The sequence below is a fragment of the Diprion similis genome, chromosome 4, assembly GCF_021155765.1.
Source record: "Diprion similis isolate iyDipSimi1 chromosome 4, iyDipSimi1.1, whole genome shotgun sequence".
Lineage (NCBI taxonomy): Eukaryota > Metazoa > Arthropoda > Insecta > Hymenoptera > Diprionidae > Diprion > Diprion similis.
The window spans coordinates 21,860,555-21,879,645 of record NC_060108.1 but is presented as its reverse complement, the minus strand read 5'-3'; the positions used below and the strand labels follow the sequence as shown (position 1 = coordinate 21,879,645).

At 41.6% G+C, this 19,091-nt stretch overlaps 1 protein-coding gene across 11 annotated transcripts in view; it reads left to right on the top strand.

Moving 5' to 3' along the window:
* LOC124405264 (kazrin-like) overlaps window positions 1-19,091 on the top strand; it is a 76,509-nt gene that overhangs the window by 39,986 nt on the left and 17,432 nt on the right. For all 11 annotated transcript variants that reach the window (XM_046880024.1, XM_046880023.1, XM_046880020.1 and 8 more), the window contains exons 2-5: window positions 254-369; window positions 15,465-15,837; window positions 16,440-16,793; window positions 18,026-18,411. In XM_046880024.1, the coding sequence (XP_046735980.1) occupies window positions 343-369; window positions 15,465-15,837; window positions 16,440-16,793; window positions 18,026-18,411 (1,140 nt within the window). In that variant the 5' untranslated portion in view covers window positions 254-342. The remainder of the gene's footprint in view (window positions 1-253; window positions 370-15,464; window positions 15,838-16,439; window positions 16,794-18,025; window positions 18,412-19,091) is intronic.

The window sequence follows — 19,091 nt, the reverse complement described above, 5'->3', positions numbered from 1 at the left end:
TACTGCAGTTGAGTATCTCGTTTTCCGTCAAAATGCCAAGGACGCATTATTTGGTAAAGTTATATACGTCGCTTCGGGAGAGGCGAGAGAGCATAAATTCTTTACAAGTCGTAAAATTATTGCCAAATTATCGACATGTGGATAGACGGTGGTATACGTCTATACGTGCATGACGCACATGCTTCTACTGCAGGGTGCGGGCTATATTTCACCCCCTGCATGACTAAACCTCCCTCTTATTTATCCGTTGCAGCTCTGAAGAGCCTGAATCGCTTGAACAAGGAGGGTGAAGCGTTTCTACCCCTCGAGGATGACGTCACACCACACCCCACCCTGGCCTTGATGCGCCGGATTCTCGCCGACGCGCAGGTGAGTCAATGAAATTTGTTTGCTGATCATTTCCAGGTTTACGTCGATGCGGAAACCCCTTAAACTGTTTTAAATTAGAGTAGATATTTCTTGGACTGACATTGCCGTATATGTTTTTTGTCTTTCCGTTATTTTTTTGTTTTCAGTCTCTTATCACCAAGTATGTAGAGGTGAAACAAATTGAAAAACTTTCAAGTATCTAATACTCGAGAATTTCGCGAGGAAATTGTAATTTTTCAGAAAGTTGAGTCAGCAAAATAACGCTCGTGCATGTATCTATATATATATATATATATATATATAGTATAAGCCTCGTCTTTATATAATATAAATTCAAGCTCTCTGCACGGTCGAAAATTGACTCGATTTACTCGAGACGCTCTTCTCGACGGTTTTAATAAGCATTAAGGTTGAGCCCTTCCTGGTTGGCTCGAGAGGAAACCGAGCCGCTGCAGAATGATGATTCGAGCGGGAGGTGAAGCTGGGAAGGAAAAAATATCTGCGTGTCGTTGGAGACAACCCGAGTTAATTAGAACCGCGTAGTAGTAACCGTAGTTTCTAATTCCCTCGGTTCTCCCCTCTCAACAAACCGTATAACAGCCGTATAACAGCCCCAAGTCTTCCGCCGTGAGATACGCTCACCGGTATTCTGTATAATGTACCTCAACCTTAATAACATTCTGCCCCAATTTCGCGTGCATCCTATATGTTGGAAATTCGGCGAGTTTCCTCCGAAAGCGATTCGAAGAACGCGTACCTGTCGCACGGTGTCCAGTGGTCCTGGAAGTTCTTGGGTTTCTGGAAATGTCCTTGAATTTGTTACGGATTTTTTTATTGGACACCATGTATCGCTTGTTGATTCGTTCTAATTCCATTGAAAATTAGGACGATGTTGTAGATGATTTAGTGACAAATTGAATCACCCTGGGAAAAAAATTTTAGCTCTTTTTACGTCATGCATTAATTAAACGAACTACACACCGGTGTACCAACTTACCTTTATCTCATTCGCTTCAGCCTTCTAAGAAACGGAGAATTGAAGCGTGTAAAAGTCGAAAGCGAGAATCCCGGGTCAGTTGTTAACTACCTTGCAGCATTCGCCACCACCTAGAGACACCTTTGTCTATGAGCTGGCTTTGTCCTATGGTAGTGGTATATATGTAGTTCGCAAGCGACCTCCCGGTACCCAGGATTGCGAGCATTTCTCTCGAGGGAAATGCTGCTGCTTCTCATATTTATTAAGTGAGGAAGAGCAGAAGGTGGAGAAGTAGGAGGAGCAGGAGAGGGAGGAACTCTAAAGAGAGACGCGGAAAGCCGGATAGATAGACGCTATGCAGAAAGACGCGCCGCGCTACTGCTGCGGAGAATTAGGACAGGAGAGAATTATATCGTCGTATAACCACCCCCGCGAATACCTACCATTGGGAATGGAGGTAGGAAATGGTCAATGGCCGGGATTTGGTTCAAACTTTAATCCGGCTGGCATGCACACACGTATCGCTGTGTGTTCCGGAAATCAATTCCGAACTTTTGGCGTTTCCTGCAAACGAAATTCGCTTGGTCTACTTTATTCATCACAGGAGTTGTCCAGTTTTCAAGAAAACGAGGTTTTTTTTTACTCGAAACAAGTCACTTAACTACATTTAAGGCATACTTCAAATGACAATTGTATTACACGAATTTCTGACTGTCAAACAAATTCGTTGGATTCTAAAGTGTCACTAAAGCATTGTACAGGTGAATAGATACCATTTCATCACAAGTTGTGCAGAGTTAGATTACACGATGAACTTCTCGGTTAATAGAAGCATATTTAGAGAACTTCGTTTTCATCCAAACTGCACACTCTGTGCCATCAAGGATCAAAGAGTCACTTTGGAACACGAGTTTGCCATACAAATGTTGTAATATAGTCACGTGACTCTCGATCCATATGGTACTTTGCAAGTATAAGTGTGCTATGTTGCACGGATTCAAGAAACGAATGGATTATACAGCTTGGCTATCGGAAACACATATTTTGGTGGGGTGAATTTCCATTTGAAATGTGTTAGCAGGAATATTTGCCAACCTCTATGGGTACTTGAACCGGTTGTTGACTTCCGGGATAAGATGCCCTGATGCCAAGAGTGCATTTACTCTCCGCGTGTTGAGCAGCGAACAACGAGGCATGAAATTTTTTCCTCTTCTCTCGCGGCTTCGGTTCTAAGGGTGTCCTTGAGAAAAACTAGGCCGAAGTATCTGGCCGAGGGTGCAGGAGGGTGTTTATTCTCAATGGACAGTGAAGGGTTCCAGTAGAATTTTCTCTGCTATTATCACTTGATACAACAACTGCAAGACTTCCTAATCAAAAGTTCAAAGTTTAAATTGACCTTGTCACTTGGAAACACATCGTCAGTAATGACTGAATCGCGTTGTTTGTTTCGAGCTATAAGCGAGCCATGATTTTCATCAAATAAACTTCTACTCTGCATCGTTTCCACCTGCAAATGGAGGGTTAACGAATCATCGAATTAGGTCTTAACGCATATCATGGCGAGAATCCTCTCGATTTTTGTTGGGGCTTTGTTGGGTGAATAGGATTCGACGGCATATAATATAAATGATTAATCAAAGCAAGAAAGAGCAGATTTGTTGAATTCGATCAGCTGGTTGTGAATGATGAAAACCCATGAAGCGATGGAAAATCGTTGTACGTATAAAGGAATCAGAAAGCAGCCCTGAAAGAACGCTATAATCAATGGTCACGGCTTAGGATTCACCGCATTCGAAGCCCTCGCAGAAGCCTTAATAAAACTGAATCTGGAATCCCAGAGTTGACAGATTCATACGTCTATACAGCCTTTTGCATGCAGCAGACTTTCCACAAACGTATTTCATTACTTTCATGAAATGAATATTATACATGCGTACCGAGAATACGAATTCGCGAAATATGTGAAGGTAGAACAGGCCATATAGCTTGTGGCGAAGGTTCGTAATGGAGAAAGCCGGGTAAAATACAAGAATAAAGTAAATTCACCGCGAAATTATGAAACCGAGGTTCTCGCTGATTGCGTGTAATTTTGTCATACGAATAGAAGCGGTGAATTTGACTCAACCGTCTCGTCTGAATTTGTACTTTTAAAAATTGGCAGACCAAATAAGCATGCTATTCGTCTTCAGGGTCAAAATGAAACGAAATTGCTTTAAAATTGCAGTTCGGAGCTCGCTGCGTTACGTAATTATCTTCAAGGTCTCTTCAGACTTTGCCTCTTATTTTGCCGTCGTGAATTTATACCCATAATAGGTTAATATAATCCGAAGAAATAATTCAAGGTAGCTTATTTCCGAACCCAATGACAACGAGGACCTTCCGTTCATAACTCTTATGAAGAAGGATAAATTGCATAGATTAAATAAGGAAGGATTTATCGGCGGAGCGTTCTGAATCATATTTCTGAGTCAGCGTTAAAATCTATTCTTAGCGATCCTCGAACCAAGCAAATACAGCCTGTATAATTCGCCATCGAATCGCAACGTTATCAGACACTGCAGGATAATCCAGATGTTCGTAACTACAATGGTAGTTGGAAACGTTTATTTGCTCATAATGCGAGGTGTTTTTATCCAGATCACATAACAAGCAGATCGGATAACGGTTCTTGGGTAGATTGAAGATACAGAGAGATCCAGGGATCCTCTGAAATTGCTGTACTCTTCTTCCCGAGTATCTCAAAGCGTTGAAAAGTCGCGTTTCCTGACAGGATTTCAAGCAAGGAAGATATCGCCCGTTTCCACACCGACGAATACGTAGCTACTATAATCATCCTAAAATTGCCTGAAAGGATTCACTGAATAGTAAAACAGGAATCATGTTAAATGCGATAAAAAGCTCCGTGACGAATATCTGGAAAACCGTGTAACTTTCAGACCGTGAATTTCGATCCCGCACATCCATCACTGAGAGGCGGATAAGTGTTTGAGAACAAGGTTAGGCGGGACACGGAGATTACACAATGGGGTAATGGTGATATATGATGAGGAAAATTGGTTCGGCACGCGCCCTGCAACAATATAAGTATAAGACGACAGACCACGCAACGGCGGTTCGCACGCACAGACGCATCGCGTTGGAATTAATGGCCGCTCTTCTCGCATGACACCGTCACTCACTGTCAGAACATGGGAACACAATTGAACCTACAGAGTTTCCGTCGGTGTTTAGCACTGGGTATCAATTTGCTCCCAATTTTTCCCGCACAGTTGAAAAATCGTTGGCCATATTGGCAGACGCAAATTATATATCGTAAATGTGATTCGTGTAGATCTTCGATCGATATGAATTTCAAATTTCGAGCAGATGTTAAAAGGCTTTCGGCAACCTGCGCACGTACTTAACGCCAGTCGTTATTAATTCGCCTTTAGCGAACGTGACAAGCAATTTTGCACCTAAACCTCTTCGTGCATTTTACGTCTCATCTTATTAGTTCGGCGAAGGGTGGTTAGAATGACAGTCTGAAAATTAGAGAGGAAAAACAATACATTCGGAGACAAGATGCATGATGCAAGGATACTCTGTGAAAACTTTCAAAACGATTTCAGCAAATGGTATTTTATATACCTAGGGAATGAATATGTATTCCGAGTTATCGTTGCAGTTACTCGGTTCACGTTTCACCATCAGATTCTCATTTTCCCGATGGAAAAGTGTGGCTCGTTTCAACTAATGCATATTATATTATCGATCTTATCTTCTTATGGAATTCCGAAGACTCGATGCGATATTGACATTTCATTTTCAGGCACTTAAGATCTCGGGTTTCCTATATATTACATCAATCAAATTATATTACGGCTCAGTTCTTTATACTGGATATTAAATGCCTCTTAGGGAGATGCAAACAGTGCAAGTGTATCATTATTCTTCAGATATACGTACATTATACCAAATGCAGAAAAATCGACGTGAAACTTCTGATAAAAATATACTTATTTGCGGTCGATAAGCGATAAGTGCGATGCAAAACATAATGCCATCGATATACGACGAAAACTACTTTGCATGAGTCTTTGATTATTCTAGGCGATTCGATTGTTCTATTTTTTTCGAAGAAAGACAAATTTTTCTAATACCGAGGAAAAATTCAGGTATTTTCGTAATTTAATGTATGACGATGTATGTATAGTACGTTCGGCAAAATTACACGTCAAATCCTGTAATTCTTAAAAGTGAAAATTTTCCGACGAATTACAGAAGTTTCGATTGACAGAAAAAACCGCAAGATTACACGTATTATTATCTACTCGTTTCAAATATTATTTTTCAAACAGTTTCGAGCAGGATAAATTTCAGCGTTCAGCGACGAACATTTGCGAGAGAGATTTCGGGAGTATATTTTTGCCAGGAATGAAACGGAGAATAATAATTTCTAAAATGCAATTTAACTTCATAGCCTCTATCCACTCTCGGAAATTGCTGCGAGGGACGTGTTCTCGAAGCATTTTAATTTCCGGAATGTGTTTTGAATTTCGAATAGTTCATTCTCGATATCATCACATATATGCTGTATAAATTGAAACCACATCTGTTTCAATGAGTAATTAGAATTGAATGCAAAGAATTTTTAATTGCAATTAACCTTGCTAATGCATACAAGCTAGAATAAAAAAAAAAAATAAAAAAAAATAAAAAAATCACAACCCCAAATCGATTTCAGCGAATGAAGTTGGAATTATTTTATTATTTTTTCGCTTTCGATAACATTGGGACACAAGTATAAGGTGTGGAAACGTATAGGTAGGTACGTGTCACGTATACTGATTCCCTAACTTTACGAGATGGCAAAATTTTTCTGACGTTAAGATATGGCCACGCATATTGGTTTTGACATTCACAGTGCTGTGGTGTTTCCCGCGGCACTTTTCTCGATCTCAATACCGTCCTATTTCCATGACAAGTCATGAAAAATATCGAATGGGATTACCATTTGTTTCACCCTCCTGTTTTTCCTCTCCACGATTCTGCACTCTGTTGAACCACTTCCAGGCTTGTTGCTCGCAGAGATGAAAGACGACTTTGTGCCCCTTTGATACGCACAGTCTCACGGACTTGTATAGGATGTATTATTGATCGCAGTAGAATGATCGCCACGAAAAGGACGAAGAAGGAATGGAGAAAAAATTGATAACTATCTCCGTCGAACGACGCACGGTGGGAATAAAAAGAACATATGCCTTATCCCGAAACTCTATAAACACAGTTTTAGTTCAGTTTCATTGACTTCAGTTGTACAGAAACCCGTTACGTCGATAACTTACCACAAATATCCAGTAAACTTTTTAAAACCTTCGACAAAACCCTCGACACTGAACAAACACCTCATATCTGGATGCTGTAAAAACTCTCCCTTAGAATTTGGACAGATTTATATGAAGGGGAAAATCGCACAAAACTTTTCTCGTAAGTGACCTACATTTTACTTTGCCTCTTCGAACACATTCCACGGGTGTCAGATTTCTTTTTTTTAAATAAAACCGAAAGTTGTATACTTGATAACGTTATTTTTATTTTCTTTTTCTTTGCCGCTATTTTTCCGACGTGACTTCGTTTAATAATCAGCCATGAAATATGATCCTCTGAAAGGCACTTCTTTTTCCGCGTGACTCAGCGCAGAACATCGATTAAAGAGAACCAGCCCCATAGCCGGGAAGATGGATTGAACTTTCTGTTTTCGAAATACAATTTTTAAGGTTTAAAAACAGGAAATTTGGGGGAAGATGGTCTTAAGAATTTCACACATGTTTTGACGAAGAGAGTAATATTCCTTCGCCAAGTTATCATCAAAGTGAATCTCCGCCTATAAATAACTATTATTAATTCTCAGTTATCACAATTACTGAAAAGAAGTTCTCGCTGCGAATTCAGCACTGAAATCCATACACACACGTGGTTTCAATGACTTGAAGAAAAGAGCTTCTGACGTTTATATGTATATATCAAAGGTGGCGCAATACCATTTCGCCACAAGGAGCCGCTAGTAACAAATTTCGCATTGTGTACCCAGGTACATATAAATATATGCTATTCCGGCCCCTGATAGGAGGCTAGGGGAGTTTCCAACTCCGAAGTTACCTTCTCTCTCACCTCCACTATGAGCTAGTAGTTTTCGTCCTCTTTGGAGAGCAAGCGAGCAATCGCTCTCCATGAAACTTCGCACACCGCGCATATATAGCGAGTATTTAATATCGCTCTGCCACCCATGTGTCGACTCATACACGCGAATTTCAGTACAACGATATTACGGTGATACATTTGCATAACTTGTAGTGTGCACTTATGGATCTATGCACGCGATAAGATAAGATTGGCAAGTATAAATGCGATATTTATGCGACTGTAGGAATGAAAATGTTCACGATTGTTTTCCGATCAATTGAAATAAGGTTGGAACAGAGCAAAGGATTTTGATTTTTTTAATTTTCATTTCATTTTATTTCAGCTTGAACAGTGATTGTGGGAAGGTTTGATTTTCCACAACGACTGAGGCACTTACAAATCGCGACAACGGTCGCGAATCGCTATCCGACCTGAATTTTGTGCCTTGTTAAATTATCCATATCTATAGAGGCGAGAGTTATTTATGGAGATCCATTAGCCTTGGTGGAGAGATGGAAAGTGAAACATTCAGTGGAAACTGACGGTGATGAGTTTCCAAAATTTCCCAGCTTGTCGTGCGAACGAACTTTTTGTAGGGAGGAAGGAAGTATCCGCGGTAGCATGAAATTCGATACGTCGATCAAACTTACTATGACCAAAAAGAATATAATCCAATTTCATCTTGAATATTGGAAAGGTGTGAAAACTTGGAATAGCTGGTTTATGGGGCGATGTTAAAGTGCGTCAAAATAGAATGGGTAGCAAAAATTTACCGGAATCACAGAGAAAATCACTGAGACCATAAAAGTGAAATACACGTCGGTTCTCCCCGTTCGTATAGTGGTTCCTGACATTTATTACCAGGAGCGGTGTGACATTGTGTGTAGAAAAACAACAGGGAGAAAACGTTGCATAAATATTTAGCTTCAGGGCTAATCTTCATGATCATTTTCGCTAAAGGCTATAATGACATTCACCCGCATATATTCCTGATTCACACATTGTCCCACCGATAAAACTACTCGCAATTAATCAATTTCGGTTTTAAAAGAATAACGGAGATATTACGACTAGCCATTTTTTTTTGCTAACCTGTTCTCCGCTCATGCGATAGTGACGTTTTGTCTGAAGAAGTAGAAAGCCTGGTGATCAAAAACGGTCGACCGATGAATTTCTAATTTTAGAAAAAAGTACGGGTGTTGACGATGAAAATGTTTCATCGTTTTAAAAGTTTGAGTTCCTCTGCATAAAGTAATTACAACAACGCGACTGACTCTGTGTTTTCCTCCCCCCTTGACGAAGTGGAAGTGTATAACTGGTCCCATTATAGCTGAAAGCTGCGCAGCCCCTGCACTTGAACGCGGAGGGTATGATTATAGGTAATCATGAAGGTATTGAATATTCATTTACCTTGTTGGGTGCCCGCACCCAAAGCGAATCAACCCTCCGCAGGATGGGCTATACATGTTCGTACAAATGTCTATGCATCAGATCCAGAGCGACTATCTTCACAATCTGGTTTTCGATGCTCGCGTGTACAGAAATATGGATTTCGACCCTCGCCTTGACGCAGGCTCCCTTGAAACTGGGATATAACTGGCTGCCGGCTGTGGGCGTAAATGAAAAATGCAAAATCGGGAAGCGGGAGGCCGCGTGCATGGTCGCATGTTTGATGAACAGCTAAGTGGGTTCCCCGTTTCTCCTCGTTTCTCCGTCCTCTCGCCATTCTCGAATCTCTCCTCCTTGGCTTCTCTATGTGCCTTCTCTTTCGGCAGCGAGCAACGCGCGACAGCGGCTTGTGTATTCAGAGAGAATCTCGCATACAATATTGCCCTTGTCACAAAGGAGGCTCAACCCACCCACCCATCCGTCCATCCATCCATCCATCTCTTTCGCCCCTGGTTCTCGTTCAATGTTGTCCCGGATACCCGCTCGGAATTTCACCAGTCACGATGCTCAAAACTTTCACGAATTTCGGAGTATAATACTGCCGGATCAAATATTTACTTGTACATACAATATTTTTACGAATCTCTGGACTTCGAGATATTTCGGCACAGCAAAAGCATCGAAGCTTAACCCAATTTGAGTAAAGTATCGACCTGGGGAAATAATCTGGCATCGTTAATACCGTTTAATATTATAAGTATATGCTAGAGAACCACTCAGTACTTGTTCTCCGGTATTCGATTGCGGTGGAATTCTGACACCCAACCAGGAAACTATATGAGAAATCAGTTGCTTGTGACATCGGTATCGTAGTTTCACTTACGTCCAAGCCTACGCGTGTAATAGGATATCGAATAACTTGTCAGCTTCAGTGGTCAGCACCTCGGTTATCCGGGTATTGAAGAAAGGGTTCACAGTACGAACGATTCGTTGGCAATTACTAAGGGCTATACTTCCAAGGAATTTTTTCTGAACTCGTCGACCCGCGGAAGCTACGTGGATAATATTATCAAAACCATGTCAAAAAACCCGTTTTAAGATACAGTTTTTTCTTCTATAACGCGGCAACATGCTTGCCGAGTACCAAACGAACAAGTACCTACTTTGCAAGTCGTTGGAGACAGACAATAATTAGGAATCAAACAAGTGCTTTTTGAGTACAGAATGAATTTCTTATTCGAAACAAGTCTAGCATCCAGTCAGTTATGCCGTATCCAGTGGTCAGTTTTTCTGACGTTATTCTAACAATATCATGCACGTACGGAAATCTGACTTTTCTTAGACTTTATTCTAAATATTACAACTTTCTGTGATCCATGAAAATAGTTGACAAGCACTCCCCCGCGTGTAAAACCAAAACCCCGTACGCTCCTCGTGAAATTTATTGAAACAAGGCCCCTTTTATAAACTCGCAAAAAGCCGCGACGATAGTATTATCATTAAAGAGTGGGATAGAATATTGAGCATAAAAATCGCTTCAAAAATAAACTCCGTTGTGTTTATTTCGCCCAACCGTTTCATTAACGATTCATAATCATGAACATTCTAGACATCAACAGTCCCTTGGCTCTCAAGGAATTCGACTAAACATCTACCCACTCGACCAGGCACGCGTATGGGTTTACGACTGTAATTAAAATAGAAGTAGAAATCGTGTTAAAAAAAATTAGTTTACTTCTCGATGAACCAAGCACCGATATCGCAATTCGGGTTCGGCCAAGTCATCGTATTCGGGTGTGGAATTATAATCTGGCATTTATTGGTTTTAACAAGTTATTTTTCAAATTCTTGAAAAAAATTACTGCCAAGAATGCGAAAGGAAAGCACCGACTCCCATTTTTGCTGCATGTATAATTCTGACTCAAAAAAATTACGGGGCTTTTTTAAAAGCTCGGTTTCGCCACGGCGCTGCAACCTGCATCCGTGAATCCATGTGCATGTAGATGTCGAACTGGGTCGAGTCTGCTGACCTATATTCCGGCTCTAGAGCTATGGATCTGTTGACAGTACTTCTTCGATATTCATTGAACTGCCTGGCAAAGAATAGGATGTACACCTACTTTACCTGCACTGCATAGTGAGTGAGTCCCTTGTTCGATCTTCGCTTCCAGCACCCAGGATACAACTCGCCTCGGGCCTCGTGTAGCTCGTTACTAGAACTTCTCCATACTTCAAAAAAAAAAAAACGAGTTCAGTGTTAACTGGTTTCTGAACGAAGAACTTCGGGCACCTGCACCTTGAAACCGAAATTACTGGTGCTTGGAACCATAAACTAAATTCATAGAAAATCGACTCCATAGTATAAACTACTTTGTTCCCATTTAAACTGAAAAATCGACAGAACTGAAACAGAAGATACGGAGTGGAGAATAAAAATCAGAATAGCGTGACTTATAAGGGGGTGTCATCATTTCTACGCTATAGAATTATTGGCACGTTAGTACAATCGCGATTCGTCATGGATGCAATAGTTTACTTTAACAGCATAAGCTTCTCTGGTATCGAATTTATGTCGAAAGTTGTGTGCACATGTATTGTTTACTTTCATTATGCATCGTCAGCTTGTGTAGTCACGTGTGTGGACACAACTGCAACGGCCAGATTAAAACGCCCGCAGAAAAATGCACGTTTGTATGCTTATATTCGTCGAGCGCAATGTCGGGTGAATATGTACAATATATATATTCAAGGGGTGGGGGAACTTGTCTGAAATTTTATCATTCAAGTTTGGTCTGTTGTGCGAGCGAATTATAAGCCACGCAACTTGTGCAGCGACAGGCTCAATTTACATCTGAATGTCGGTATCCACCCTTGAAACTCAAGATCTTCTCCATCATCACGGATGTTCGACAATCTAAACTGTCTGCATTGCATGCTGGGTACCAGGGAATTATAAAATTTTCAAACAACCGTAAGTCGGATGTGATATCTGGTCAATGGGTATAGCTGCGGCCTTCAATGTATAAGAGTTTTGAATACACCTACACCTGAGAGTTGTTGAATTTTTCTTTCACACTCGGTTTATATCGTTCAATCTTGGTAGAAAATCGAAAGCCACAATAGCCGCGAGTATTCAATGTGCCAACGGCGGGTCGTTCATGCTCATTCATTTCCGTAGACTCTCGTGCAAATATACTTGATTGTGTGCAGACCTGTTCTGTACATCTAGAATCGCGTGACCTGCAAACATACGCGAAACGCGATATGAAGCAAGTGAACCGCGAAATACGATCCAGTCTCTCCTATCGGCCACAAATGTCTTTTCTAACTCTTGATGTATTCTTCAATCTTGAGATTTTCAACTAATTTAGGTGTCGTGCTTGCGCATCCAAAACCTCGACGTTTCTGCTGTCGTGAGATATTTTCTAGCCTGCATATTGTCTTATTCGTTTAAGTTTCAACGTTTGTCCAACTACGAAAATCATTTCCCACGAGATCCCCTCTTCCTAACTTCGAATGCCAAGTTATACAGCCGGGCAGTTGTACTTGCACTGTATTAGCATCCCTGCAGTATCATGGATGCATGCGGTCTGTTAGGCATGAACACGTCAGAAAGTTAGTTCTATATGCATACAGACGGCGTTCTACTTGTTAAATACAATTAGGTATACAATTACAGCTCAGGGAAATAACAATACCTTCTACTTGTAGATTGGATGGCTCTCGCGTTCTGCAAGTCTTAACAGCACTCTGTCCCATCCCGAGGAACAATGAACTGCAAGTCCGCTTGACTTAAATGCATAATCACGTGCGATAGTGTGTGATAAACCAAGTTGTGACTTCCCAGAAAACGGGGAGAACGAATAAAATCATTCATCGAATTAGAGTAACTCGGTCGAATCGCAAAGCTTTTCTGTGCTTAGAAATTTGCAGCCACTTTTAAAAGTTAATAAATTTTTCAAAAAATTAGCTGACCGAAAGATATAATTCAGAGTCTCGTTTTCCTTCTGGGGCGGGAAAATAACGAACAGTGCATAGCTGTAGGTACGTTGAACGGTAACGCGGTAATCTATTTACACAAAGTCTCAGAGTCGAGGAGAGTGTAAAGAACTTTAATCCGAATGAAACGGCATCATTTTTGTTCCTATTATTTTCACCTAATCTTTGCGTATAAGTAAACCAAATTCTAAATCTTTAGAGTGAACAAATAAGCAGCATCTCGCGGATAATAGAAGTAGCAAGATGAAGTTGGGACGGAGACAAACGAAACAGCAAAGTAATTGCACTTCTGTTACGCGAGCAGCAGGCCAGGACACTCGAGTTTCTGAATTTACGTACAACTTACTTTACGGCTAACGTCAGTGGTGATAAATTTATTCCCTCACGCCTCGCATCCGCTGTGTATGACAGACTCTTTACAGCAGGATATACGAGTAAGACTGTTTCTCGCGTGATGAATATCCTTCTACGAAATAACTAAATTTTCCACACTCTTCCATTTTTTATACGATCAATTCTTTTTTCACACTTTCTTTTAAATTCTTTATATTTTATTTTTATGCAGCTAATATTTTACATGTTTTTTTTTTATTTATTTTTTTTATTTTACCTCGTTTGCCGCACTGCAGAAGTGCCACTGGACTATGCAAATAAATTCTGTACCCGAGGGCCACAGCTCTGTGTATAATAATGTTTTATTTTATTTTCCTGTTATTATACACGGGCGATATCTGGGACGAAGATAAATGCAATGTTGTTTCCCGGGTTATAATTAAAGTTGTGCTTGTTATTATTTTTCCTTCAGCTTTGCAATAATGAAATTTTTAAATGGTGTTTGATCGAGAAAAATAGTTCATCGTAGCTGAATAGCGTTTCATGAGTACGCATAAAGTCCTCACGAAATCGAACCACTTCTTTGAATACGCAGGTAGATCGTGCGCCTTCACTTCCGACCTGACAGGAAATCACGCGGAGATATTCAAACGTGAAATCGAAATGAAAAATATTCATGATTTTTATATTATCAAACGTTAGACCCACGCCAGCTGCGCATGACAGCTCGAAGGCTGGGGAGGAAAAAGGATGTCCCGATAACATCTTGAGACACTCGTGGGTGAGCAATTTCACAAAATTTTAAGCCCATAATTCGATCAACGTCGCGCAGTAACTCAGTTGTACGAAAACTTTGTGACTATGACTGTCGAAGTTTTGTATTTTATGTACCTCTATGAGAACGAGAGAAACTCAAATGTGACAACAAGAATCAAATAGGGAGGAAAAAACAGCAGGAGGAATTCCTATTTTGCCAAATGGTACGTTGTTACTCTCACTTTGCAAATGCTCATGGCGGGAGCGTGTGCCAAAGTGCCAATTTGCGGTGCTATTCCGTTTGTCTACCGAATAGCGAATTTCAGAATGTCGGTATTTAACAGAGCCTGTTTCTCGACCCACGGAATTGAAATTAATTTCATTTTCAGTGAACGCGCGTTTCTCGCTGATTGAGTGGTACAAATGCAACTGGTGAAACTCGACTTCGGGCTATGTCTACAAGCGGTAAATTAGATAACGCATCACTACGTTGAATGCAAAGTATTACAACACTCCTTTTTTAGGATATTATAAATTTGGGAGTACGGGCGAATAAATTTCAAACCTGATTTTGAACAAGTTTAATTTTTGAATGTGAAAAACGATTTTTTTGTTTTTATTTTAAATAACGAACTACAACTCTGTAATATATACTCAATTTTAATATCCTTGGTAGTAACCTGTCACCAATCATTTCTCTACAAGGCTTCGTTAGTATACAGGAAGTCCAATGACGCTGAAATTTATATCGAATTGTTACACCGCGGCCTGCAGTGCTTCTCAGGTTTCTGATCGGCTCAACACAACGGCTGTGGTTTCCGTGTAACCGCTTTCCAGTGGCCAAGAGCTCGGAGAACGTTTTTCTCCCACAGCAAAGTTTCTTCCAGAAATAAAAATTCGAAGTATAGGTATCGTGTGATGCAAATTATGGATATTGTTACGTCGAATTTATATTTATGCATTTAGAGTTACCGGTTTTCCGCAGTTTCATTCAATCAATTATCCCAAATGAAACATCCTTCGGAAGTGAAAACGTTGACATCTGCTGCTAACTCCGGTGCAACAAGTCGGGCGACTATCAGCTTCGCGAGATCCTGACTCTTAACCGTAAATTGGCAGGTAGCCAGCAGACGAGTGGATGCTGTCAGTGGGATAGAGATTGCAGGCCGCAAGGTCAATCGGAAGCTTTTCACCCTTTATCGCTTCCACTGTAGACAAGACTCTGCACCAAGGCACCATGCGTCAGAGATGAAGAGGAGCCTTTCCTTCTCCGAACGACAATTTTCCAAACAAAATTACGCAAGATAATGTAAAACAGATTCTCCAAAGAAGAACCGTATTAAATGACCATCAAATATGGACGTCTTTGCCGTGGTACCTACTTGACATCTGGATTCTACGCAACCCCTTCACGATGAACGGTCCCATTCAACCAACAGTGGAAAGTCTCAGAGATCATGGTACAAATTTTCATTTTCAGGCGAAACTCCGCGTGATGGTGGACGAGAACGCAGCCACGGGTGCCCGGCTTGACGGTGAGCTGGAGCGAGCACGAGGCGAATGCGCAACGTTGAGGGGAGAACTTCGCGAAGTCAGGGGTGCCTTGGTCCTGAACAACTCGAGCAGCGGGAACACAAGCACGTTCAGCAGCACCACTGGCGCTAACCTTAATCCCCCCCAGGACGGCGAGGCGCAAGTACAGGAAGATCTTAAACGACTTAGCGCCGGAAGCAGCCCCGTTGATAAGCGAAGCTCAGCCAGCGACAAATCCGCCAGTCCCATCGAGAAGAGGGCGAGTCCAGTCGACAAAAAGGAACGCACTAGTCCCATAGACAGGAGGACGAGTCCCATAGGTAAGGATTTGGTTTACTGATTTCATTTGAGCACTCATTCTGTGTGTAGACTTCGGGGTCTCGTCAAACTTGGACTTTAGAGCTTTTCTCTAGAATAAGCACTGCGGATTGTTACCAATGTCTAATTTACAGTATTCCACACTGATAAGACTGTTGGATTGTACGGGGGTATTTTAATTTGATTGTGCTAAGAACAATTATCTTCAAGTTATTAATTCTTTGTAATGCTACTGATTTTATGACCATAAAATTTCAGTCTAGGATTTTCTTGTATAACGTTATGGTGAGAACAAGGAATTCATTCCGTAGATCATACACAACGTAGAGAAAAAAAACGGCATTGGTTTACTGTGATGATCAAGTTTCATAGTAGCTTCAAAACCACGGATTATGGCTGTAAGGCAATGCGTGTTCAATAACGGAAGCATCTCGTTATCTGTTATAAATCCCCAACAATCTTCCACAGAAATTTTCACATCGACCACGCCTGATGTGTAGCCAGCTTGAAAAGTTACCTTAAACGTCACAACCAACTTTAATTCACGCAGTTTCCTCGTCTGATAATTTTTTAACAGAATGTTTGTTTTGATCATCCCTTCCAGAGAGGCACAATAATGGCTCGCCGTGCCGCAGCCCGAGCGAAAAAAATCGACGGCCTTGCGCCCCTGCCCTGGAGAAAACGCGGTTGGGTGGTTCGGGCGGGAGCGTAGATTCGAGATCTGGAAGCGCCAGTCCTGACCGAGGATTTTCTACAAGGGGTAGTTTCCTGCACAGAGGGAACAGCGAACGTTCGAGCATCGAAAGGCTCCGCATCACCACGGGGCGTGTCGCTAAGGACGTTGCTGATCAGGACAAAGAAAGATCAGACATGGGGGACAGCGACGTGCGTGGTGACGATGATGAGCCTCCGGGACCCGCGCCTAGCAGTCGGCCAAACTCCCCGACTAGTTCTCACGGTGGGTAATCTCGTTTTCAAGTTACCTCTCGACGAGGGGTTCATTCGGTAACGGACCCCACACGCATTTCCGACCAAGCTTATCGCGTCTCTTTGAACTCAAAAAACTTTTCCCAAGTTCAGGCACCCTTCCGTCCCTCCAGTATATTTTTATCTGAATCAGTTAGGCTCTTTCATATTTTGACAAACTTAAATTTTACTAATAAGTTCCTTATATTCGCGGAGAGAAAGCTTGTGGATGATTCGGCAACTTTAAGGTTATCTTGGCGTCAGGGGTGCTGAACTTGTACTTCAAACTCGCTGTTATTTCCCTGCAGAAAGAGCTGAAACGGACGTTTTTCAAGGCTGCAGCTGATGAGAAAGTAGACTATCCTATTTGATACCATTTCTGAAACATTGGATAGGTAAATGATAACTTCAAAGTTGCGAGGTGGGTCGCGACTTGAATAATGGCGGCTATTAAACTCCAACACTGATTTTGGCAACTTCTCCTAAAATTCCAATGTACCCGGTACTGTTTCTTGGTTTTCGCGACTGTAATTGAACACGTATAAAGTAACTATTGAACCGAAATGCTGGTGTATTGTCCGCTTCGAAACAATTACACAAACATAGGGGGTGAGAGAAATCTGCTTTATGTAGTACAACAATGGAATAAGACGTTCATTGTCTGATTTTAAGTGGCTTAACTTTATTGTAGATCTTCACCTTCACCCCAGTGTAGGCACGTTGAGTGTGAGGACAGAATTTATTCAAACGTTATTTGCAAAACCTTTTATTGCGCTAATTTCAAGACGTGCATTCGTTTTTGGTTTGATAGACAAACAAAGCAGCGATTATAAATTGCTTCGCTGGTATTGTGTCTTGAAAATTTCACGTCCTGCGAGAAATATCGTACACCTTTACATTCGCCTATCCGATCAAGATTCACGAAGGCACGACTCTGCCTCTCATTTTTTCGAATCGTAAAACTCGCTACATATTTTATATCGTTCCAGCCAAACCCTCCATGGTGGCATTTCGTTCTTAAATGTCAACCCTTGAGGTGTCTGCAGCTTTGTAAATCATTTTTTTAACGATCTCGCACTGCACTTCGGGATTATGGTAATGAAGTGGATCAATATCTCAGTATGTCTACTGAATTTCTCCTCGACGTGTTTCCGTTACACGTTGACGGAGATGTCAATGCACCTTGTCTCCTGATTAACTTTAGTGAATAATATTTTCGACTAGGCATTGTTGGCGATCCTGTCGTGGCATCCCGACTCTCAAATATCCACGGTGGAAACAGCGGTCCAATCGAAGTCGCGAGTGCCAGAAGGCTTCGCTTGGAAAACGAGAGGCTGGTGGCGGAAGTGGCGAGATTAAGGCGGCTCCTCTTGAGTGGCGCGGGTCGAGGCGAGATCGGCGACGAAGAAGTCGCCCTCGGCGAAGAGGGGCGAGTCGTGGCTTTGGAAATGGAGCTGCAGCTGGCCCGCGAGGCACTTCAAGTCCTGAAAGCAGATCGCAAGCGTTTGAAGGCCGAGAAATTCGATCTTCTTAATCAAATGAAGGATCTATACGTGACCCTCGAGGACAAAGAACGAGAGCTTCGCGACTTTATACGAAACTATGAACAGGTGAGTAAATCCCGGCGGAAAGATTTATTGGTCCTCTAAAGGAAAGATGAAAGATTTGGCATACGGCAAATATTACGTCACTGCTGATGAACTTTTGGGTAGAAAATTGTTTTTAGGACAAGTTAGAAGAGAAATCGTTCAAAGTATAAATTCAGAGTTGCAGCGCTCGCGGTTTCCTACTAATACTTGTGGAATTCGTATAGGTATATACTCTCTCTCTTTTAAGTGAAGTGGGTATCCATTGCATATACGCTCAACACTTGTACCCACTCCAGAAATCCAGCTTAATTAGTAAATTGCAGTAGAGTTGGTCGAGTTTAGATACGTATGTATAAGTAAATTGTGAGAGAGTGAGTGTTAGGAGGTAGAGCACAACTGGCTTTAAACACCGTGACTAGAGTAGCGCGTTTTGATATTCCTTGTCCCTTGTTCCCCTTTTCTCGAGACTGTGATCGTTACTCGTCGTTCTACGACTTAACACACCCGGGCTTTTTGTCAGCCATACAGTAGGCGCGTGACTTGTTTGCCGAATCGAGCCTTTGCAGCATCCAAACTTTGAAAGAACGCAACGCCTACCCAACCATATCCCGTACCTTTCCCGGCTCCAGGCATCTCCAGGATCGATACGCGGTTTCCACAATCAACAACGTGTCTTTCAACCAAATGGCTGAAAAAAAATT